The sequence below is a fragment of the Clarias gariepinus genome, chromosome 5, assembly GCF_024256425.1.
Source record: "Clarias gariepinus isolate MV-2021 ecotype Netherlands chromosome 5, CGAR_prim_01v2, whole genome shotgun sequence".
Taxonomy (NCBI): domain Eukaryota; kingdom Metazoa; phylum Chordata; class Actinopteri; order Siluriformes; family Clariidae; genus Clarias; species Clarias gariepinus.
The window spans coordinates 39,973,911-39,998,115 of NC_071104.1; the positions used below are offsets into that span (position 1 = coordinate 39,973,911).

The 24,205-nt window shown below is 41.7% G+C and overlaps 1 protein-coding gene across 1 annotated transcript in view; it reads right to left on the reverse strand.

Moving 5' to 3' along the window:
* The window catches only part of LOC128524381 (thrombospondin type-1 domain-containing protein 7B-like), a 216,146-nt gene that overhangs the window by 40,506 nt on the left and 151,435 nt on the right, over nt 1-24,205 (reverse strand). The window contains exons 16-18 of the mRNA XM_053496943.1: nt 5,699-5,704; nt 3,768-3,901; nt 1,331-1,487 (exon numbers count right to left, since the gene is read on the reverse strand). Coding sequence (XP_053352918.1) covers nt 1,331-1,487; nt 3,768-3,901; nt 5,699-5,704 — 297 coding nt within the window. The remainder of the gene's footprint in view (nt 1-1,330; nt 1,488-3,767; nt 3,902-5,698; nt 5,705-24,205) is intronic.

Consider the following 24,205-nt stretch of genomic DNA (forward strand, 5'->3'; position numbering starts at 1 on the left):
CTTTTGTCCTTTTGTCATGGAGATATTGGCTATGGGAATTACCAGGATGGGTGCAGAGACCTATCCTGGTAATTCCCATAGCCAATATCTTTATCTCCACCAGATTTCTGTAGATTCTGTCTCCACCCCTGAGTCACTTTGTCCTCATCCCACGTCTTCAAGTTCTTCCCATTCTCTCCTCACTCTACCAACAGGTCAATTCTCCCTAAAGGTTATGAACCCAATCCCCACCATCAAGAGACTCTTTTTTCATGCCACTCCTTTAAGTTCCCAAAAAGTCCTGTCTCTATCCCTACTCATTGCTTTCACTAGGCCAAACTACAAGCTTAGTCTTATTTTCTGACCTGTCCTCATTCCACTCCTTGATGTTTTCAAAGGTCCCTTCTCCACCACACATCCTTGCTTTCTAGTGGTCATCTTAATCCCTACTTTATACCCATAGCTATCTGAAGGTCTTATCTCCAACCCCATCGTCTTTAACACCACACCAGGGACATTGATTGCTCAGTTGGTTAAGGCTCTAGGTTACTGATCAGAAAGTTGGTGATCCAGTCCCCAGCTCTTCCTGGCTGCCATGGTGCTGTAGCTTGGCTCACCCTGTGGCCTGACTCCGACTTCCTAACACACTGGGATGCGGAAAGAAAAAATCATTTAACTGTGCTCTAAGGTTTATGTGACGAATAAAGGTGTGTTCTTCATCTTCCTTCTTTTTCCCATTGACCTTGGTCCTAACTTTAACTCATTCTCATTGATCGTTATCTCATACATGTATCTCACCTTATCCGCAAAGGTCATGTCCCTATCCTCTTGTGTCTCCATCCAGACTTCATTGTCTTAGGTTATTCAAGGTCCTGTATTCTTACCTATGGCATTTCCACAGATGCAGTCCTTATGCTCACTTCGTCTCCATCTCACTTATTTCCCCCTTGTTTTTTTTTACTCTATCCTCACCTATGTCCATAGGTTCCCTTATCCTAACACATTCCATTTTGTCCTTTATTTGTTCTTTATCTCACTACTATAGGTTCTGCCTTTACCTTCATCCAATCCTTGTAGGTCCAACCTTTATCTCCACTCTCAGAACAGATCTTATTTTGATCCACATCCCTTCCTTGTAGGTCCTTTTTTAGACACCAATGCATCTCCTCAGTTTCAGTTTTCATCTTCATCTAAAGTAATTTTCAAAGATCATGTCTGTCTTTGCTCCAATCCTACAGGTTCTGTCTTCATTCCCAACCCAGCCCTGGAAGTCCTGCTTATGTCCCCATCTCATCCCTGTATGTTCCATCTATACTTTCATGGTGACCAGTGAGGTGACCGGGGTTGTTACCATGGGACAGGAAGTCCAGTGACTCCAGGGTGACATTACACAGTCCTCGGGACACGGGAGCGTGCAGGTGCGAGCCTGAGCAGGAGCATCATCCTGATCACACAGAGAGTCATTAACAATGCGAGTCCCATTAACACCATCGCCACGTAGCACACACCTGCAGAGAGAGCAAGAGATAGAGAGAGAAGGCGAGAAAGAAAGGCAGAGAAAGAGACAGAAGAAGAAGGGTGTTATTAGTGTATGTGTGAGGAGGGGCGCATTTCATTTCTCTTTTATCCTCATTGTCCGAGTCAGCACGAAATGAAGAGAGGGAAGGAGGAAACAGACAGAACCAAAGCTTTTAAGGAGGGAATTGAAGTTTGGTGTGTGTGTGTGTGTGTGTGTGTGTCTGTGTGTGTGTGTGTGTGGACTAAGGCTGCAATTTTGTGTGTTCATTTTTCAGCAACTTCCTGTTTGACACGTCTGCATAAATGCACTCTGCTGAAACAGATTCGCCTACAGTAACAATAAAATATTAATTTGTATATGTTTACCTCTGTCTGTTTTGTTCCTCACGATTATGCTTTTCTGTTTCATTTGTCTGCCTGCTTGCCTGTCTGTCTGTCTATCGGTCTGTCTATCTGTCTGGCTGTATTTTTCTGCTCTTTCTAAGAGTGGTTTGTTTTGAGCCTCCTAAACCCTTAATCTTGGAAATAGTAAATTCAAAAAAACTTAAAGATATACAGATAAAGAAAGAGCTTTACAGACAGACAGACAGACAGACAGACAGATGAACTGACAAGCAGAGTGATATAATGAGAGACAAAGAGGTATACATATACACAGGGGAAAATACAGACAGATGGAGATATATAATGATAGACGGAAAGATATACAGCTAGACATACAGACAGATGGAGACACACTATACTCCCAGAAGTATTGGCTCCCCTGCCTTCACTTGATTAACATCCAATTCTTAATCCATAGGGTTTAATATGTTGTTGGCCCCGCCCCCTTTGCATCTATAACAGCTTTAACTCTTTTGTGAGGGCTTTCCACAGGGTTTAGACGTGTGTTTATGGGAATTTTTGACCGTTCTTCCAGAAGCACATTTGTGAGGTCAGACACTGATGTGGGACGAGAAGGCGTGGCTCACAGTCTCCGCTATTATTCATCCCAAGGTTGTTCTATTGGGTTGAGGTCTGGACTTTGTGCAAGCCTTCAAGTTCTTCCACATCAAACTCGCTCACCCATGTCTTTATGGACCTTGCTTGGTGCACTGGTGCGCCGTCATGTTGAAACAGGAAGCGTTTTTTTTTTTTCAGGAGTTGGGCTTGGCCCCTTACTTCCAGTGAAAGGAACTCTTAATGCTTCAGCTAACCAAGACATTTTGGAAAAGTTTATGCTACCAATTTTGTTGGAACAGCTTGGGGACGGGCGCCTCCTGTTCCAACATGACAAAGGCTAGTCAGGGCCTGTCAAAGGATTTATTAATGTCTGAATGGATAAGATGAGTGGGGACGGAATGGAGCATAAATGAGTTAAGGCGTCCTCATTTGGTTTCACTTCACATTGGATAAATTTCCACCTTTAAATTATTAGACCTCAACCTCTCATTCATTGCACGCTGGACTGCAGGCAGACATTTTTAAACGTTACATTTGACAATCGTCCTTTCAGGAATCTTTGCCATGACTTGAGTCTAGAACAGCCTCAGGATGAAGAGAGTGTTCCCTGCTTAGCTTTAAAGTTTGACTCTAAATCCTGAACTAAATGTGCTTTTGAGTGGCGATTAAAGGAACAAAATCTGAATAAAACACCGTCTGATGTGTTTAAACCCAATTTGTCGGGAGTATAAAAGCAGTACGACTGTTGTGTGTGGAGGGGTTGTTAAAGGAGACCCTCACACTACAGCACTAATAATAAAACCATATTTATGCCATAAGAATCAGCTTATACAGTATAAATATAAAGGTCAGGTTTTAAATGGTCTTTTAGGAGAAAAAAAAAATGTGTGGTTAAAGGAAAGCTGATAGGGCGGGGCCATGGACGTGCTCGTGTTGAGTGGGCGGGGCATTGAAAGGGTGCCACACCCCCTGCACCCTCGCTTCCTATGTTAGATATGGTTAGAGCGATACACAGAGAGACGGACGCATACGCTTACATACAGTATGTTTACAGATAATTACTAATATTTATTTCTCCATTTTAAAACACACCCATCAAAACCTGGTAGAGCGTCATTTAGCTAACAGCTAGCTAACAACATGCTTGTTGTTCCTGTTTTGACTGTGTGAGTGTTGCCATAGTAACGTCTGAGAGGAGATGAGCTGCTCTCAGAGACGTCGTGTTTAATTACAGTAATTCAGTCCTGACGTGAAGACGCTTTAACTGTAATTATACAGGACGTGACGGCCTGACTCGGTGTAAAAAGTGTGTGTGTGTGTGTGTGTACCGGATCTTGCGGCTCTGCACTCCCTCTCCACACGCACTCCCATCATCCACCGTGTTGATGGAACAGAAGGACCAGGACTCTGTTACCCACTGATACACTGCACACACACCGCGACACGGCACAACCTCAGACACCTACACACACACACACACACACACACACACACATATATAAGATTACCTTTAGAACATTACATAATAAATCAATAAATTATATGCAGAAATCTCCTATGGTAATGAAGTGGGTGTGGCAGGTGAGCTGTTAATAAAAATCATCTGTTTCACTGAAGGACCAGCTCCTCCATCTGTCCTCAATCTTTTCATCATCCCTCACTTCTCCACTGAGAGGAAAGACTGATAGAAAAATCAAGTGAAAGTGACACATCTGTCTTTTTTCTTTTTCAATTTTCCTATTCTTTTATTTCTCTCTTTTCTTGTGTTTCTCTTTCATTTCTTTGTTTATACCTCTTTCGCCTCGCTTCTCATTTTTTCTTCGCTGCCCTTTCTACCTTTTTGCTCACCTCTTTATTTTTATTAACTTTTTATTTCATTCCAACGTTTTTCTTTTCTTACTTGTTCCATCTTTTCTATTTGTCTTCCAATTCTCTCAGCGTTTCTATTTATCTCCTTTATCTCAGCTTCCTTATTCTTTTGTTCTTACACTCCTTAACATTTCCTCCCTCTCTCTTTCTCTCTCTCTCTCTCTCTCTCCAGATGTGTCTCTTGGCTGTAAGTATTTCTCCGGGTCCTAATAATCTTTTCAACACCATGTTTAAGAGATGAGCGAGTGATGATCGAGCGAGTGATAAACGCAGTAAAGACCCCGGAGAGTCTGATTTAAACACGGTGATCACAGGCCGCATTAAACACACACTCGTCTCCTCCATCGGTGAGGAAGAACGACAGAATAAATGAGTAGAAGAAAGGAAGACGAGTTCTCTCCATCGCTCAGCTTTAAATGCAGCGTCTACTCCCTCTCCCTCCCTCTCTCTCTCTCTCTCAAACCATCTCATCTGTCCCTCCATTCGTTCCTCTCTCCCACTTTCTTCTCTCACTTCATCTCTCTCTCTATCCTATGCATTATCTGCATCCTTTTTTACTCCCTTCCTCTACTTTTTGTTCTTTAATCTCACTTTAATCTGTTATCTTTTCTTTAGTCTTTTTCTCCATCATCACAATAAATTCTGACTTCATCTCCATCCAGCTCCCTTTGCTCATATTTCTAAATTCATCTTTCCATTCACACCTTTCATTTTTTTATGTTTATCTGTCCATTCTTTACATTTCTAACTCTTTATAATTATTTATATATCCTTCTTCCTTTCAATCTAACCCAGTCCCTTTCTTTCACTTCTTCTTTCCTCTCTTTATTCTCCATCCGTACCCTTACTCTCACTCTCCTCGTCCCTTTTCTCACTTCATCTCTATTTTTTTTTTACATTTCTTTATCTTTTGCTCTTTTCAGTTCTTTATTCCACTTCATTTAATGCTCTTGTGTTGGATTGAAATGAGCGGGCTTAAATTCTATTGGCTACTCACAAGATCATGTGACATCACCACTAGCTTTCCCTCTCTGTTATGTGTTAATTAGAATTAAAGATCAGTTGTAGTTTCATAATGTTATAGTTAGCCTAATGTTAGCTAGAATGCCAGCAGATCGATGCTAATGTTAGCATGTCGTTATCGATTATGACATATATTTTAATAACTTTTTAAAAGAAATTAGAAAAATCCATTATCTTTATGCTAATGAATGTTCCAAGAACACAACTCCTCATCCTGTTTCTATTTCCTTTTCCAGCTACACATCTTTTTCTCTATTTGCTTCACTTGCTTAAGAGATCCTCCAGTTATCCGATCGACAGCATGACGGAGAGGGATGGAGAGAATGAAGGAGGAGAAAAGGGCAGAAGGAGAACGAGTGTTACTAACCTGAGCCTTCGTCCACGTCCGTATCAGCAGTGCGAGGAGCAGATGGAAGGAAAGAGAGAAACCATAAAGCCGTTAGTTTATCAGCGTTGTGTGACGTGCTGTGTGGTTAAGTACCCTGAGTACCGTACTTACTGAACTGTAAATCAGTCTTTGGGTACTTTATATTGTTGTTATATACTACTATTATTAGTTTCAAGTTTCAAGTTTTATTGTCATATGCTAAAAAGTGGAAAATAAGCATAAAAAATAGAATAAATAATAAAAATAAATAAATATGGGTTTACAAAAGAATAGGTAGTATATGTAAAAAAAGATCAACATAGAATTAAGGCAGAATATGAAAAATATGCAAAAGTATGAAATGAATATCAAAAGTATAAACACTGTAAAAACAGACATAAGCCCAATCCCAATTCTATTTTCTACCCCTTCCCCTACCCCTCGTCCCTACCCCTTGTCCCTTGAGACGAAGTGGAAAGGGGAAGGGTTAAAATATTTCCCCTAAGGAATGGGACACCACTACAACACTGTTATACGTCATCATACGTATCCGTTCATTTACATGTACACATACAGTATAGCCGTAAGCAAAACAAACAATGCGTTATCAAAAGCTCGGCAAACTGCCGTGCTCCTGAACTTTCATATTTGTTTGAAGCATGCAGTATAGTGTATATGACATAAAAATATATTTTTGTAATATCGTGCAATCGGTGCTATCCGCTAGCAAACTTTAGCATTTTTTTTTCAAACGTTTCTTTACAGAACATCACCATAAACACAAACACAAGACTATAGGTAATATACATATGAAAACTTGTCATAAAAATCCTTATTAATGGCAAAAATTAGTTACATTTATGGGTCTGCTCGCTCGAGTGAGCAGCCATCTTGAAAATTTTGCTTAGCCCTTTGTTTGAAGTGAGGTCCCGAAAAATCTTCGTTTGGAGGGCTATCTGGCCCTTCTCCTTCCCCCTACCCCTCCAACCAAAAACCCCTTCACGTGAACGCGCCAAACGGAGGGGTAGGGCTAAGTGTAGGGGTAAGGGGTAGAATTGGGATTGGGCTAAAGTGTGCAAACTATGCACACTTGCAAATTATGCAAATGTGCAAAAAACCGTAAGCCCGAAGTGTATGTGTGCAAGGCTGCAATGGTTTGTGCAAATTGTGCAAAGTCTGCAACGAACGTCCAATATCTGTCTCAGTAGTTGGAAACAGTTGAAAAAGACCATGTTTGCACACTCCTGTCAGTTGTTTAGGAGTCTGATGGCAGTGGGAACGAATGAATTCTTTAGCCTGGATGTCCTGCATCTCATACTTCTGTACCTCCGGCCTGAGGGAAGTGGTGAGAACAGTCTGTGCAGTGGAGGCAGTTCTCCTGCGGACTCTACGGTGGTAAACGCTCTGCAAGGGTTGGCAGCAAAGTCCTTGTAATCTTTTCATTAGTCTTCTCCACTCGTGATCGTGTTTGCCTCTAGAAGTTTGTAAGGAGACATGCCAAACTTCCTCAGCTTCCTAGGAAATACAGCCGCTGCTGAGCCCTCTTAACCAGCTTTGTGGTGTGTAGTGTCCAAGTAAGGTCGTCACTGATGTGGACGCCTAGATATTTTTGAAGCTGCTCACTCTCTCCACTTTGAGATCCCAGATTAACAGTGGTCGATAAGGTCCTTTCTCCTTCCTTATGTCCAATATCATCTCCTTGGTCTTGTCTGTGTTGAGAGAGAGGTTGTTGGACACATGGAACGTAGGATTGATCTGTCGCATAGTTGAGGGGAGCAAGAGCTTAACAGCGGAAGGATTGACTATCTTAGTGTTGGTGAAGGGACCAAGGTAACGGGGGGGAGTTTGCGGCAGGTGGTCTTTAGGGGGATGTCTCTGGCGGCGAGCATGACCCTCTGCACCCTGTACTTGGGAGCCTGAGAGCGTCTGTGGTTGGCCTGTCTCTTGTATGTTCTGCCCACCCATAGCAGGATTCTTCTCCACTGGTAAGGTAGGTTTTTAACCTTTGTACTGTTTTTGAAACATCTTTGGTTCATACTGTATACTGTACCTAGTTTTTGCTGTTTGGTAGTGTTGATGGCAGTGTGGTTGAAGTAGGTCTAAAGCAATTTGTCCTCAGGTAATTAATCAAGAGTACTTAAAGTGAATACTTTGTGAGTACTAATAAGGTCACTAATGTTGGATTTAGTTTGTAACTATGTAAATAAACTGTATTGTAATAAATGTAACTATATTTAAAAAATTTTGTCTTGCTATGATATAGTTTTTTTTTTCACTGTGCCTATCAGACGCATCAGAAAACACAGCTGTGCTGATATTCAGTACAACAGCATGACCCAGAATGTGATATTGTTTAATTATAGCCTACCTCATTATTCCAGATATACTGTAGGGTAAAGTTTACTGAATACATTTTTAAAAACTCTGGATGGTGTTCTTGGTGTCGGCTAATGGTTTGTTACAAAAGTGGAACACATTATGGTAATGTAGTGCTTATGGGACAGTTCCAGGGACATTACACCAGTCAAGTATAATGAATGTAATGAATCCATACAAAGGGGCGTTATTATTATTATCACTGACTAAGAGTCCCAAGATGGCTAAAGGAACATCAAGTAATTAATGAAATGAGACATTTAATGTAGTTATTATTAAAATAACTATATATATATATGTATAAATTATGTAAGTCTCACTTTAAGTGCTTTTTGGATGTTTAAAAGGCTGATATTATTTGGCACTATTTTAATTAATGACTAGTTGTTAATAAAGTGTTTACTGGGAGCAGTGGGGGACGTGATAAGACAACACAGACACAGAAGAGGGCTCCTGGATTAATTCATGTTTTAGCACAAATGGTGTGTTTGTGTCTTTTTAAGTTATAAAATGTTACTGAATAGAAAATAAAATATTCTAAGAAAAATTAAATGTTGCATTGGTGTTTAATCAGATTTTGATTCAGACATGCAGTCGGATAGAAAGGGTGATGTTTTCAGGTCAGATTTATTTTATTCCCATGTATATTACTCAATCAAGGAAATATAATTAAAAGTCAATTAAAAATCATACACTGTCGTCAATTTGTGGTCAATAATAATAATAATAATAATAATAATTATTATTATTATTATTATTATTATTATTATTACTATTATTATTATTATTATTATTACTATTATTATTATTATTATTATTATTATTATTACTATTATGTCCAATGTCTGATGTGCTGGACTGCAAGTTGATGAACCAAAATACCAACAATTCTAAAATTAAAAATTTTATAGAGACTGAGATGCAAGAACAAATAAACCAGTAACCATACACACACACACACACACACGCACGCACACACACACACACGCATGCACGCACGAAAACACACACACACACACACACACACACACACACACACACACACACACACAGAGGCAACGTCTTTATCAACTACAACCTCTATTCACTTTTAAATAAGAGCCCCACTGGGATGAAATGTTCTCCTGCAGTGGAACTCACTCACTCACCCACTCACTCACTCACTCACTCACTCACTCACACTCACTCACACTCAATAACTCACCCACACTCACTCACACTCACTCACTCACTCACTCACTCACACTCACTCACTCACTCACTCACTCACACTCACTCACTCACACTCAATAACTCACTCACTCACACTCACTCACTCACTCACTCAATCACACTCACTCACTCACTCACTCACTCACACTCACTCACACTCAATAACTCACTCACTCACCCACTCACTCACTTACCCACTCACTCACTCACTCACTCACACTCACTCACTCACACTCAATAACTCACTCACTCACCCACTCACTCACTCACTCACTCACTCACTCACTCACTCACACTCACTCACTCCCTCACTCACTCACACTTACTCACTCACTCACTCACACTCACTCACTCAATAACTCACTCACTCACTCACTCACTAAAAATTTTTGGCTGACTTTTTGGCACTTTTTTATCAAAAAAAATAAGGAGTATCAAAACACACACAGAGGATGAATATAAAAAAAAACGAAGATCTGCCAAGGGAATGTGACAAGGTGTGGAAGCCCGAGGCCTTGATACACTGTATCTCATACACTGTGTGTGTGTGTGTGTGTGTGTGTGTGTGTGTGTGTGCGTGTGTGTGTGTGTGTGTGTGAGTGTATGTGTGTGTGTGTGTGTGTGTGTGTGTGCAGTTAGTGGACAAAGCCTTGGTGATTAACTAAAAGCAGCATGTTTGTGTATGTGCTGATCTTACGTTGCACTGAACTCCATCATCCGAACACAATGTGCCATAACAGCTCCCACATTCCCAGTTAGCTGGTTAGCTAATGTGATGCGTAGCAGACAGCTAGCAGTTTGATGGCAATAATGTAGCTGTCAGTCAAATCAGGTACGCCCCTATATAGAAAAGATTGTGTGGCTTAATATAAATTAAACTTATGACTTACGTATAAATACACAATCTGTACAGGTGTCGTGACCGAGACATTTTTTTTTTTCGTCCCAGGCTGTAAACATGTTTATTTCTGTTGTAAAGTTAGACACTTTAACATGGGGCTTTATGGGGACAGTCACTGATCTCCTTCAGATCACAACGTCGACACAAGATGTAGTCCACCCGGGTGCTTCTGCCTCCACTCTTATATGTCACCCTATGTTCCTGCCTCTTCTGGAAGAAAGTATTTACTACTGCCATTTCCATCCTCTTAGCAAAGTCCACCACCATCTGTCCTTCTACATCTGTCTCCATCCCCCCAAGCCTTCAGTCTGGAGGACTAACCAGGATTATAAACGTCTAAATAGATCCAAGATCTAGTTCAGAATTCAGATAAATTCTAAACTGGAGCTTAAGCTGTACATTACCATGTTTCTGAGTGTGTAAGCAACTCAGTGTGTGAGCGTCTTAGTGTGTGTGAGTGTCTCAGTGTGTGTGAGCGTCCCAGTGTGTGAACGACTCAGCGCTCCACTGCAGGAGAACATTTCATCCCAGTGGGGCTCTTATTTAAAAGTGAATAGAGGTTGTAGTTGATAAAGACGTTCACACACTGGGACGCTCACACACACTGAGACACTCACACACACTAAGACGCTCACACACTGAGTTGCTTACACACTCAGAAACATGGTAATGTACAGCTTAAGCTCCAGTTTAGAATTTATCTGAATTCTGAACTAGATCTTGGATCTATTTAGACGTTTATAATCCTGGTTAGTCCTCCAGACTGAAGGCTTGGGGGGATGGAGACAGATGTAGAAGGACAGATGGTGGTGGACTTTGCTAAGAGGATGGAAATGGAAGTAGTAAATACTTTCTTCCAGAAGAGGCAGGAACATAGGGTGACATATAAGAGTGGAGGCAGAAGCACCCGGGTGGACTACATCTTGTGTCGACGTTGTGATCTGAAGGAGATCAGTGACTGTCCCCATAAAGCCCCATGTTAAAGTGTCTAACTTTACAACAGAAATAAACATGTTTACAGCCTGGGACGAAAAAAAAAAATGTCTCGGTCACGACACCTGTACAGATTGTGTATTTATACGTAAGTCATAAGTTTAATTTATATTAAGCCACACAATCTTTTCTATATAGGGGCGTACCTGATTTGACTGACAGCTACATTATTGCCATCAAACTGCTAGCTGTCTGCTACGCATCACATTAGCTAACCAGCTAACTGGGAATGTGGGAGCTGTTATGGCACATTGTGTTCGGATGATGGAGTTCAGTGCAACGTAAGATCAGCACATACACAAACATGCTGCTTTTAGTTAATCACCAAGGCTTTGTCCACTAACTGCACACACACACACACACACACACACACACATACACGCACACACACACACACACACACGCACACACACACACACACACACACACACACACACACACACACACAGTGTATGAGATACAGTGTATCAAGGCCTCGGGCTTCCACACCTTGTCACATTCCCTTGGCAGATCTTCGTTTTTTTTTATATTCATCCTCTGTGTGTGTTTTGATACTCCTTATTTTTTTTGATAAAAAAGTGCCAAAAAGTCAGCCAAAAATTTTTAGTGAGTGAGTGAGTGAGTGAGTTATTGAGTGAGTGAGTGTGAGTGAGTGAGTGAGTAAGTGTGAGTGAGTGAGGGAGTGAGTGAGTGTGAGTGAGTGAGTGAGTGAGTGAGTGAGTGAGTGAGTGGGTGAGTGAGTGAGTTATTGAGTGTGAGTGAGTGAGTGTGAGTGAGTGAGTGAGTGAGTGGGTAAGTGAGTGAGTGGGTGAGTGAGTGAGTTATTGAGTGTGAGTGAGTGTGAGTGAGTGAGTGAGTGAGTGAGTGTGATTGAGTGAGTGAGTGAGTGAGTGTGAGTGAGTGAGTTATTGAGTGTGAGTGAGTGAGTGTGAGTGAGTGAGTGAGTGAGTGAGTGTGAGTGAGTGAGTGAGTGAGTGAGTGAGTGGGTGAGTTATTGAGTGTGAGTGAGTGTGAGTGAGTGAGTGAGTGAGTGAGTGAGTGGGTGAGTGAGTGAGTTATTGAGTGTGAGTGAGTGAGTGTGAGTGAGTGAGTGAGTGTGAGTGAGTGAGTGAGTGAGTGAGTGTGAGTGAGTGAGTGAGTGGGTGAGTGAGTGAGTGTGAGTGAGTGAGTGAGTGTGAGTGAGTGAGTGAGTGTGAGTGAGTGAGTGAGTGAGTGAGTGTGAGTGAGTGAGTGAGTGGGTGAGTGAGTGAGTTATTGAGTGTGAGTGAGTGAGTGTGAGTGAGTGAGAGGGTGAGTGAGTGAGTTATTGAGTGTGAGTAAGTGTGAGTGAGTGAGTGAGTGTGAGTGAGTGAGTGAGTGTGAGTGAGTGAGTGAGTGAGTGAGTGTGAGTGAGTGAGTGAGTGTGAGTGAGTGAGTGTGTGAGTGAGTGAGTGAGTGAGTGAGTGTGAGTGAGTGAGTGTGAGTGAGTGAGTGAGTGAGTGTGAGTGAGTGAGTGACTAAGTGAGTTATTGAGTGAGTGTGAGTGAGTGTGAGTGAGTGAGTGAGTGAGTGAGTGTGAGTGAGTGAGTGAGTGTGAGTGAGTGAGTGAGTGTGAGTGAGTGTGAGTGAGTGAGTGAGTGTGAGTGAGTGAGTGAGTGAGTGTGAGTGAGTGAGTGAGTGAGTTATTGAGTGAGTGAGTGTGAGTGAGTGAGTGAGTGTGAGTGAGTGAGTGAGTGAGTGTGAGTGAGTGAGTGAGTGTGAGTGAGTGAGTGAGTGAGTAAGTGTGAGTGAGGGAGTGAGTGAGTGTGAGTGAGTGAGTGAGTGAGTGAGTGAGTGGGTGAGTGAGTGAGTGAGTTATTGAGTGTGAGTGAGTGAGTGTGAGTGAGTGAGTGAGTGAGTGGGTAAGTGAGTGAGTGGGTGAGTGAGTGAGTGGGTGAGTAAGTGAGTTATTGAGTGTGAGTGAGTGAGTGTGAGTGAGTGAGTGAGTGAGTGAGTGAGTGAGTGTGATTGAGTGAGTGAGTGAGTGAGTGTGAGTGAGTGAGTTATTGAGTGTGAGTGAGTGAGTGTGAGTGAGTGAGTGAGTGAGTGAGTGAGTGAGTGAGTGTGAGTGAGTGAGTTATTGAGTGTGAGTGAGTGAGTGTGAGTGAGTGAGTGAGTGAGTGAGTGAGTGTGAGTGAGTGAGTAAGTGGGTGAGTTATTGAGTGTGAGTGAGTGAGTGTGAGTGAGTGAGTGAGTGAGTGAGTGAGTGGGTGAGTGAGTGAGTTATTGAGTGTGAGTGAGTGAGTGTGAGTGAGTGAGTGAGTGAGTGTGAGTGAGTGAGTGAGTGAGTGAGTTATTGAGTGTGAGTGAGTGAGTGTGAGTGAGTGAGTGAGTGAGTGAGTGAGTGGGTGAGTGAGTGAGTTATTGAGTGTGAGTGAGTGAGTGTGAGTGAGTGAGTGAGTGAGTGTGAGTGAGTGAGTGAGTGAGTGAGTGTGAGTGTGAGTGAGTGAGTGAGTGGGTAAGTGAGTGAGTTATTGAGTGTGAGTGAGTGTGAGTGAGTGAGTGAGAGGGTGAGTGAGTGAGTTATTGAGTGTGAGTAAGTGTGAGTGAGTGAGTGAGTGTGAGTGAGTGAGTGAGTGAGTGTGAGTGAGTGAGTGAGTGTGAGTGAGTGTGAGTGAGTGAGTGAGTGGGTGAGTGAGTGAGTTAGTGAGTGAGTGAGTGAGTGAGTGAGTGTGAGTGAGTGTGAGTGAGTGAGTGAGTGTGAGTGAGTGAGTGAGTGAGTGAGTGTGAGTGAGTGACTGAGTGAGTTATTGAGTGAGTGAGTGTGAGTGGGTGTGAGTGAGAGTGAGTGAGTGAGTGAGTGAGTGAGTGTGAGTGAGTGAGTGAGTGAGTGTGAGTGAGTGTGAGTGAGTGAGTGAGTGTGAGTGAGTGAGTGAGTGAGTTATTGAGTGAGTGAGTGTGAGTGAGTGAGTGAGTGAGTGAGTGTGAGTGAGTGAGTGAGTGAGTGAGTGTGAGTGAGTGAGTGAGTGAGTGGGTGAGTGAGTGAGTTATTGAGTGAGTGAGTGTGAGTGAGTTATTGAGTGACTGAGTGTGAGTGAGTGTGAGTGAGTGAGTTATTGAGTGAGTGAGTGTGAGTGAGTGAGTGAGTGTGAGTGAGTGAGTAAGTGAGTGTGAGTGAGTGAGTGTGAGTGAGTGAGTGAGTGAGTTATTGAGTGAGTGAGTGTGAGTGAGTGAGTGAGTGAGTGAGTGAGTGTGAGTGAGTTATTGAGTGAGTGAGTGAGTGAGTGTGAGTGAGTAAATGAGTGAGTGGGTGAGTGAGTGAGTTATTGAGTGAGTGAGTGTGAGTGAGTTATTGAGTGAGTGAGTGTGAGTGAGTGTGAGTGAGTGAGTTATTGAGTGAGTGAGTGTGAGTGAGTGAGTGAGTGAGTGAGTGTGAGTGAGTGAGTGAGTGAGTGAGTGGGTGAGTGAGTTATTGAGTGAGTGAGTGTGAGTGAGTGAGTGTGAGTGAGTGTGAGTGAGTGTGAGTGAGTGAGTGGGTAAGTGAGTGAGTGGGTGAGTGAGTGAGTGGGTGAGTAAGTGAGTTATTGAGTGTGAGTGAGTGAGTGAGTGAGTGAGTGTGATTGAGTGAGTGAGTGAGTGAGTGTGAGTGAGTGAGTTATTGAGTGTGAGTGAGTGAGTGTGAGTGAGTGAGTGAGTGAGTGTGAGTGAGTGAGTGAGTGAGTGAGTGGGTGAGTTATTGAGTGTGAGTGAGTGAGTGAGTGAGTGAGTGGGTGAGTGAGTGAGTTATTGAGTGTGAGTGAGTGAGTGTGAGTGAGTGAGTGAGTGAGTGTGAGTGAGTGAGTGAGTGAGTGAGTGTGAGTGAGTGAGTGAGTGAGTGAGTGAGTGTGAGTGAGTGAGTGAGTGGGTGAGTGAGTGAGTTATTGAGTGTGAGTGAGTGAGAGGGTGAGTGAGTGAGTTATTGAGTGTGAGTAAGTGTGAGTGAGTGAGTGAGTGTGAGTGAGTGAGTGAGTGAGTGTGAGTGAGTGTGAGTGAGTGAGTGAGTGGGTGAGTGAGTGAGTTATTGAGTGAGTGAGTGAGTGTGAGTGAGTGAGTGAGTGAGTGAGTGTGAGTGAGTGAGTGAGTGAGTGTGAGTGAGTGAGTGACTGAGTGAGTGAGTGAGTGTGAGTGAGTGAGTGAGTGAGTGAGTGTGAGTGAGTGAGTGAGTGTGAGTGAGTGAGTGTGAGTGAGTGAGTGTGAGTGAGTGAGTGTGAGTGAGTGAGTTATTGAGTGAGTGAGTGTGAGTGAGTGAGTGAGTGAGTGAGTGTGAGTGAGTGAGTGAGTGTGAGTGAGTGAGTGAGTGAGTGAGTGGGTGAGTGAGTGAGTTATTGAGTGAGTGAGTGTGAGTGAGTTATTGAGTGAGTGAGTGTGAGTGAGTGTGAGTGAGTGAGTTATTGAGTGAGTGAGTGTGAGTGAGTGAGTGAGTGAGTGTGAGTGAGTGAGTGGGTGAGTGAGTTATTGAGTGAGTGAGTGTGAGTGAGTGTGAGTGAGTGAGTGTGAGTGTGAGTGAGTGTGAGTGAGTGTGAGTGAGTGAGTGAGTGAGTGTGAGTGAGTGAGTGAGTGAGTGTGAGTGAGTGAGTGACTGAGTGAGTGAGTGAGTGTGAGTGAGTGAGTGAGTGAGTGAGTGAGTGTGAGTGAGTGAGTGTGAGTGAGTGAGTGTGAGTGAGTGAGTGTGAGTGAGTGAGTTATTGAGTGAGTGAGTGTGAGTGAGTGAGTGAGTGAGTGAGTGAGTGTGAGTGAGTGAGTGTGAGTGAGTGAGTGAGTGTGAGTGAGTGTGAGTGAGTGAGTGAGTGAGTGTGAGTGAGTGGGTGAGTGTGAGTGAGTGGGTGAGTGAGTGAGTTATTGAGTGAGTGAGTGTGAGTGAGTGAGTGAGTGTGAGTGAGTGAGTGAGTGAGTGAGCGAGTGAGTGAGTGTGAGTGAGTGAGTGAGTGAGTGAGTGAGTGAGTGAGTGAGTGTATATTTAATTACGGATGCTGACTACTTTATACAGTTCAGCGCATCCAAGGTCTGGTGTCACGTGTGAAAATGACTTCTGCTCCTAGAACCACTCACACTCTATTCAATTCAATTCAATTCAATTTTATTTGTATAGCGCTTTTAGCAATTTTCATTGCCGCAAAGCAGCTTTACACAGTCAAAAGAATTATTTAAGTTTGTATGAAATGTGAATTTGTATGAATCAAAATGGTCAGTTTGTCCCTGGTGAGCAAGCCGAGGGCCACAGTGGCAAGGAAACTCCCTGAGATGGTAATAGGAAGAAACCTTGAGAGGAACCAGACTCAACAGGGAACCCATCCTCATTTGGGTGAAACAGAAAGCAGTAAATGATCTGCATTTATACAGTGTGTAGGGTGGGAGGCAGTTCAGCTATAATAGCTGATGTTAATTGATGTTAATATGGAGTCCAGGTAGTTATTGAAGACCCAGGTAGACTTGTAAGAAGTTCCAGTCATGAACTATCGAACTGTCAAGTCCCCAGAGAAACAGTTGCCAACACCAGTCAAGGCCAGAACCATTTTCTAGGTAAATTTTCTACACTCTAGAATCCTAGAATACGAACAGTCCTGTAATATGTCCCGTACCATCAGTGAAGATGAAACCCTCCATAGATGTGATCCTCTGGTGGTTCAGTACATTCAGGTGGTCAGGTGACGTCATTTTATTGCCCCATAACGTTACTGAGTCTAGACATGAGTAACTGATCAACCCCAGATCATAACACTGTCTCCAGAGGCTTGTACAGTGGACACTATGCATGATGGGAGCATCGCTTCATGTCCTTCCCTTCTCACCCTGACACGCCCATCACTCTGGAATAGGCTCAGTCTGAACTCATGAAGGCTTTTTTACTGATGAGTCTCACTAACAAGTGGTTTCTTATGGACACACAGCTGTTTAGTCCTGATCCTGTGAGTTCTCATCACATGGTGTGTGTGTGTGGGTGTGTGTGTGTGTGTGTGTGTGTGTGTGTGTGTGTGTGTGTGTGTGTGTGTATACAGTAGAAATGCTCTTCCTTTCACTATTAAGTTTGTGCCCTAAACTAAGTAAAATGACACCAAAACTCAGAAGGTTTTTATGAAAAGCACATTTCTCATTTAAACGCTGAAGTGAACGATATTCAATTGAATTTGTTCATATCCAGTTTTATAATTGAAGCCCTTGGACCTTACTACTGACCCTACTCAGACCTTATTCTGCTCCTTTCTCAGATAATTGGATTTCTTTCCGGACCCACGCAGACGTTTGAACTTCACTATACTCTGTAATCTACTGAGATATATTCTTTGGACTATTCAGACCTTCAGACCCTTTTACAGACCCTACTTAGGTTAATAAAAGCTGATATAGACCCCATGGAGATGGTTAACATCTGCACACACACACACACACACACACACACACACACATACACACACTAAATCTTTATATATTCAAACAGATTGATTTAACAAACTGCAATTAATTCAGCATAATAGAAGCAGCTCTAATGGAAAAGGTCAGGATCCATATGGAACATGAGCTGTGCAGGAGATAAATGAACGTTTTAACTTGCACCATCTCTCTCCCTCCCTCACACACACACACACACACACACACACACACACACACACACACACACACACACACACACACAGATTTGCTTTAAGTGATGATTAATTTCACAAATTCTGCTCGCTGACCTCAGATGAAGGTGCAGAAGCAAACACTATTCCTCTCCATTAGCCCCTAATTAATTACAATATCAGAAAGTAAATCATGATTAGAGACGTGGCTGATAATTACGCTGCGGAGCGCCGCTGACCTTTTCATCAAAGGAGAGGATCCCATCGCGAGGGGGTGTTTAATATTCACAATTTTCACACAGTTGTGCTTCTGTTACTCTAATTAGTTGACAAAGGTGTGTGTGTGTGTGTGTGTGTGTGTGTGTGTGTGTGCGCACTGCAGAGAGCAGAAAACCATCTGCACACTGGAGCAGATCCAACAGAAATTGAAGCTCCAGGAAGCGTCTGAACAACAGACTGGAAATACAAAGAGACATCTCAGTCTGGCCAGTGTGTGTGTGTGTGTGTGTGTGTGTGTGTGTTTGTGTGTGTAAAGTTTTGATACCTATTTCAGTGTTTTATAATAATATTAATATTAATATTAATAATAATAATAATAATAATAATAATAATAATAATAATAAACAAACATATACTAGACATTCTGTTACCCGGATGCACAGTCACTTTAAACACTTTAAATCCGTGACATTTTTATTTTCAACCTCATTCCCACACATAGTCCTAAATTCTATATTTCTGTATTGCACAGCTGTTCTTATTTTCTTATTTACCATATTTTTCATATATGTTACTTATATTGTATATTTGGTCCTGTACAGTACAGCTGTCTCTTATTTTTCTATTTTTTTCATATATGTCTCTTTTATTGCATATTTTGTACTGTACACTCATGTTATGCTATTTTATTTTAATTCTAAATTTTATTTCATTTGTTCTTTTCCTTTTCATATTTATTTTTCTATTTCATAGTCTTTTATTTTGAGGTCATGGGCAGTTGTCTAAAGCATTTCACTGCATATCGTACTGTGTATGACTGTGTGTGTGACAAATAAAATTAGATTTAAATTTGAATTTGAATAATAATAATAATAATAATAATAATAATAATAATAATAATAATTATTATTATTATTATTATTATTATTTATTTTATTTTTATCAATAGTGAAAGTACTTCTTTCTTCTTCGTTGTTTTATTCAGCAGGGTTCTGTGTTTGAGGAATCATTTGTTCCTACTGTACTGTATTCTCAGAGTAGAAATGGTATATTTCCTATTATCTAATCATCATGCATTGTCAGACTTGTATTCTTTGAAGTCCTCTGCACCCAGACTCTTATACTCCCAGCCCCAGTCTTATATTCTCTTTATCATTATATTCCCAAAATCCTATATTCCCTCTGCCCCATTTTCCTAGAGACTTACAATCCCAGTATCATTATATTCCCAAAACCCTGTATTCCCAGTGCCTCATGTTCCAGGAGTCTTGCATTCCCAGTGTATTCCCAGTGCCTCTTGTTCCTGGGATCTTACATTCGAAGTATCATCATATTCCCAGAATCCTGCATTCCCAGTACCCTATGTTCCCATAGCCTTATATTCCCATTATACTGCCCATCTCCGCAGTGTCTTAAATGCCCATTACATTCCCAGTGCCTCATATTCCCAGAGTCCTGCATTCCCAGTACCCATAGTCTTATATTCCCATTACTTCTGTGCCAATAGTCTTATATTCCCATTATCTTCCCAATGCTCTGTCACCAGATTCTCAGTATCATTTTATTTCCAGAATCCTGTATTTCTAGTGTCCTATTTTCCCAGACTCTCACATCCCCAGTGTGTTATGTTCTCAGAGTCTTGTATTGAAAAATTCAATATGTAATTTCTAAATCAATCCAGAAAGTGTTATTGTCGACTAAGGGATAAAAGGGATGAAATGCTGTCGAATTCCTTTCCTACAACAGCACAGCGAACCTCGTCTAAACTCCACACGGCTCTTTCAGCCTGATTGAAAGGTTAAGAGATAAACTGCAGTGAGGGGAGAAGAATCTATCACGCATGTCTTTTGAGGCTCATCAGTGATGACCTCTGGGTCATTTATTAAATATAAAGAGTTTTTCTTGCGGCCGAAACCAAAACATCCCTCTTGGCCTTATCCAATCACCTCTCTCCTGAACAAATTACAGAGACAGCGTTTCGGGTGGAAAGTGAGCATCGGTGTTAATACACTCCCCAGCCCAGAGGAGGGCGCGGCCATCAGAGCGTAAACAGAAAACATATTGATGTGGTTGTATTCAGTAAAGAAAGTGTGTGAGGGTGCTGAGGCAGGACAGGAGGCGCACCAAAAGACCACTCTGAGTCTCATCATCTGTAAATGGAGCAGGATTCCTGAGACATAAAGCATGCAGAGAGGGCCGCGCTTGCTCTCAGCGCGCACCACAGCCAGCCATGTCGGCTTTTATATATAAATGAGAATGTTTCAGAGCTTTCAGCAACTCAGACATTTAACATGACAGAATTATTGTTGCAACAAAACAAAACAAAAATGTCAAGCTGGCAGGAATGGAAAAAAAAAATGCGTTTGTGATGATGAATGCTCTCTATAGAAAACAAGCTGGAAAACTAAAGCAGTGTTTCATCATCAACACAAACAGCAGAAAGTGTTCATGCGAAATCCTCGCTTCTGATTGGCTGGCTGATGATTTAGTCAATTACACTAGTTAATAAAACAACATGGAATGGCATGATCTAACCTTGAGTTAACCTTGATTTTGGTTAGTATGGCAACGATGAACAACATGTGCTGGGAAGTGAATTATAAATAAATTATTATAATTACGTGTGTGGATCGAGAGAGAACGCAGCTATTCTCTGGACCAGAAAAAAAAGGATTTAGTTGAAATTGAGAAAGTCCTGCCTTGTTCTACATCCTCAAATACACAGTGTACGATCTGTATAAATACTGTATATAAAGTCATTTAAGACAAAGGTTTCATGTTCATGTGTGAGTGCTTAAATTAAAAAGAGAAAAATAATACGGTCTAAGATGTTGCCATGGCAACGGTGATATAAGGGTAGCTTTTACCAGCGCTCCTAAATGCTTGTACTTTTACAGCAACGCTAATTGCAAAGCAAACGGCAGGTCTGTATTAATGAGCTCGTTAGTGGTTCCATAGCCATGTCACATTTATAGGGACTTTAATTGTGGATTTAGGAAAATAATTAACATTTGTAATCTTTAATACAGTGTGTTGACATTTTTTATCAAGAAGATTTTTTTTAAATGGAAGGAGTCTCCAGTGTCAGCGATTTGTATGAATCAGAGTTAAAGCTGGAACATCTTCAGGATAAAGGTGTTTACATGGTTTTCTCAATAACACTGCAAGCTTTGTGTTTTTATATGGTATAATAAAAAAATATTATTTTGTGAATTACAAACGACTTTGCTGTAAAAGGAATAAACCACTTATGGCGCATGCTGCTGTAGAACAATGATCAATGTCTTGCCCGTAACAGTAATTCTACATTCTAAATGTATTGATGTCATTAAATTATTACAACACAAAATGTTTTCTTTATTCAATTTTAATTTTTTTCTAATAAAATGCAAATTTTACCCACACTATGCTAAGCTAAGAACCTTCCCAGAGGTTGCGCCTTTTTTCAGGTTTGAGCTGCACACCAGAATCTGTTTCCCTTCTTTAAACTCTATAACTATCCCGCTCGTCAGTCTCACCACCGCCCGAAGCGCTTCAGCAACGGAGAGTCAGTGAATTAATTATTCTTGGCCAAAAGTTACATGTCTGCTCATTTCCTCCCTCTATTATATCCAGCTCTGAGCTGATTGTTTCCGAGCGCACATTTGCAAGCCTTGTTAAATTATTCAGGCTGGATGAACGCGGGGCACTCCTGATGTTGGCCATATGGCGTCCGGATTGCAAAGTGGGCAACGGGAACGTTCCAAGTCATATAAAAACTCAAGCAGAACGTGAATCAGACCCACAGGAGAGAGAAAACACTGTGAAGTAGAAGCGAGAGGAGCGATGTATTTGCCAGGCACTAGGGGCGATGGAGCAGCTACTGAAGTATATTCCTAGTGAAATACAGAGATAAACAAGCAATCAAGAAAACCTTAGGGAGGCTTGTTTGGTGGGATTTACTCGGGACGTTTATTCATCAGGTGAGATTTTTTAACCAGTCGTTAAACTTAAACACCCTAATTAACAGTTCCTCCATCCCCTCCAGTACATTACCATCAGTCCTGAAGAGCTAGAGCTAGTCCAAATTATTTCACCACAAATATCTCCATTGAACTGATCATTTCCACCTTCGAAAAGTCCCCAAACTGGGAAATTTGATAAAAGTATAGAATAACAGGACACAGCTATGAGAGTAGGAAGGCAGAAAGTTTTTGGACTGCCTGCTTCCTGTCCGGCCTCCTACAGTAGGAACGCTTTTAATGACCCAAACATGTGAGAATGGCTTGGAGCGAGGTCAGGACTGTACAGGGGATGTGGCGATATCTCCCAGCCCAGTTCCTGTAATGTGCATGAGGTGCTGGTGAATGAGACACGGCGGCCAGGATCGTCATTCTTTAAAACATTTGCAAATTAGTGAAATTATTCCTGAATCTTGCATTATAACTCTTTCAACCTTTTCTACTTAAAGAATATGTTCTTCACAATGATGTGCTACACCTACTCCTGCATCGTGTCCTACCACATCACACAATAAGTGCTTTCTACGATTACAGTTGGTTTGGTATAACAAGTCCTGCGTCCTGGAGCTCCAGTGAAAGAGACTCTACACTGTTGTGGGCATCTGTCACTTATCTGTCTCTTCATACAGCAGAGGATGGCATGTCGTGATGAGAGCATCAATCTGCTCGTCCCTCACTCAATCGCTGAGAAAAATGAAGCAGTGAGAACTGTCTAGTCGTTACCTGAGCTGTTCTGTCGGCTCAAATGTCTTACAGACGTGATTGTGAAAGAACAGGTAATAAAGATGCAGAACGTTCTGGATATTCTTGTCCTTTTAGAAAAACCATGCGTCGTTATTATCAGTAGTAATACTGTCAAATTAAAATTTTATTCTTGAGTAGAATGTGCAGTGAAATGCTTAATAACAGTTTACCATATGGCGGTTCATATACTAATGACATACCTGTGGAGGAATAAAAGTGCTTAGGAAAGGTTGCAGTAGAGTTTCTGACTAGCCTGTTTAACAAGATTTTAGAGAGTGAGAGATCCCCAGAGGAATGGAGGAGAAGTGTATTAGTGCCGATCTTTAAGAACAAGGGAGATGTGCAGAGCTGTGGCAACTACAGAGGAATAAAGTTGATAAGCCATACAATGAAGCTTTGAGAAAGAGTAGTGAAAGCTAGGTTAAGGGCAGAGGTGAGCATTTGAGAGATGGAGGTACGCTCTGGAAAGCAGAGGAATGGAGGTTAGCCGTAGCAAGACAGAGTAAATGTGTGAATAAGAGGAACCCAAGAGGAACGGTGAGGCTACAGGAAGCAGAGGTTAAGAAAGTGCAGGATTTTAAGTACTTGGGGTCAACGGTCCAGAGCAACGGAGAGTGTGAAAAGGAGGTGAAGAGGCGGGTACAGGCAGGTTGGAATGGGTGGAGAAAAGTGTCAGGTGTGTTGTGCGATCAAAGAGTATCAGTGAGAATGAAAGGAAAGGTGTACAGGACAGTGGTGAGACCAGCGATGCTCTACGGCTTAGAGACTGAAGAAAAGACAGGAGGCAGAGTTTGACTGTGTAAAGCTGCTTTGCGGCAATGAAAATTGCTAAAAGCGCTATACAAATAAAATTGAATTAAATTGAATTGAATAGAGTTGGAGGTAGCAGAGCTGAAGATGTTGAGGTTCTCCTTGGGAGTGACAAGGATGGATAGGATCAAGAATGAGTTCATCAGAGGGACAACCCATGTTAGATGTTTTGGAGATAAAGTCAGAGAGGCCAGATTGAGGTGGTTTGGACATGTTCAGAGGAGAGATGGTGAATATATCGGTAGAAGGATGCTGAGGTTGGAACTGCCAGGCAGGAGGTCTAGAGGAGGACCAAAGAGCAGATTTATGGATGCAGTGAGAGAGGACATGAAGTTAGTTGGTGTGAGAGAAGAAAATGCAGAGGACAGGGTTAGATGGAGGCAGATGATTTGCTGTGGCGACCCCTGAAAGGGAACAGCCCAAAGACAAGTTTTTTATTTTTGAAAACATTCAGCTATTATCATGTGATATTTAAAAACATTTCTCATGTCACATGATCTTTACAACAGTTTACTTATTTTAAAGCAAAATATTTACAAACAGTATACTTCTTTGTCACAAGATGTTTACAAATGATTCACTTATTCCCACCAAATGTTTACAAAAGCCTTACATATTTTAAAGTGATATTTACCCATCATGTTTTTATATGATTTAAACATCATTTGTTTGTTTAATTATTTTGACTATTGTC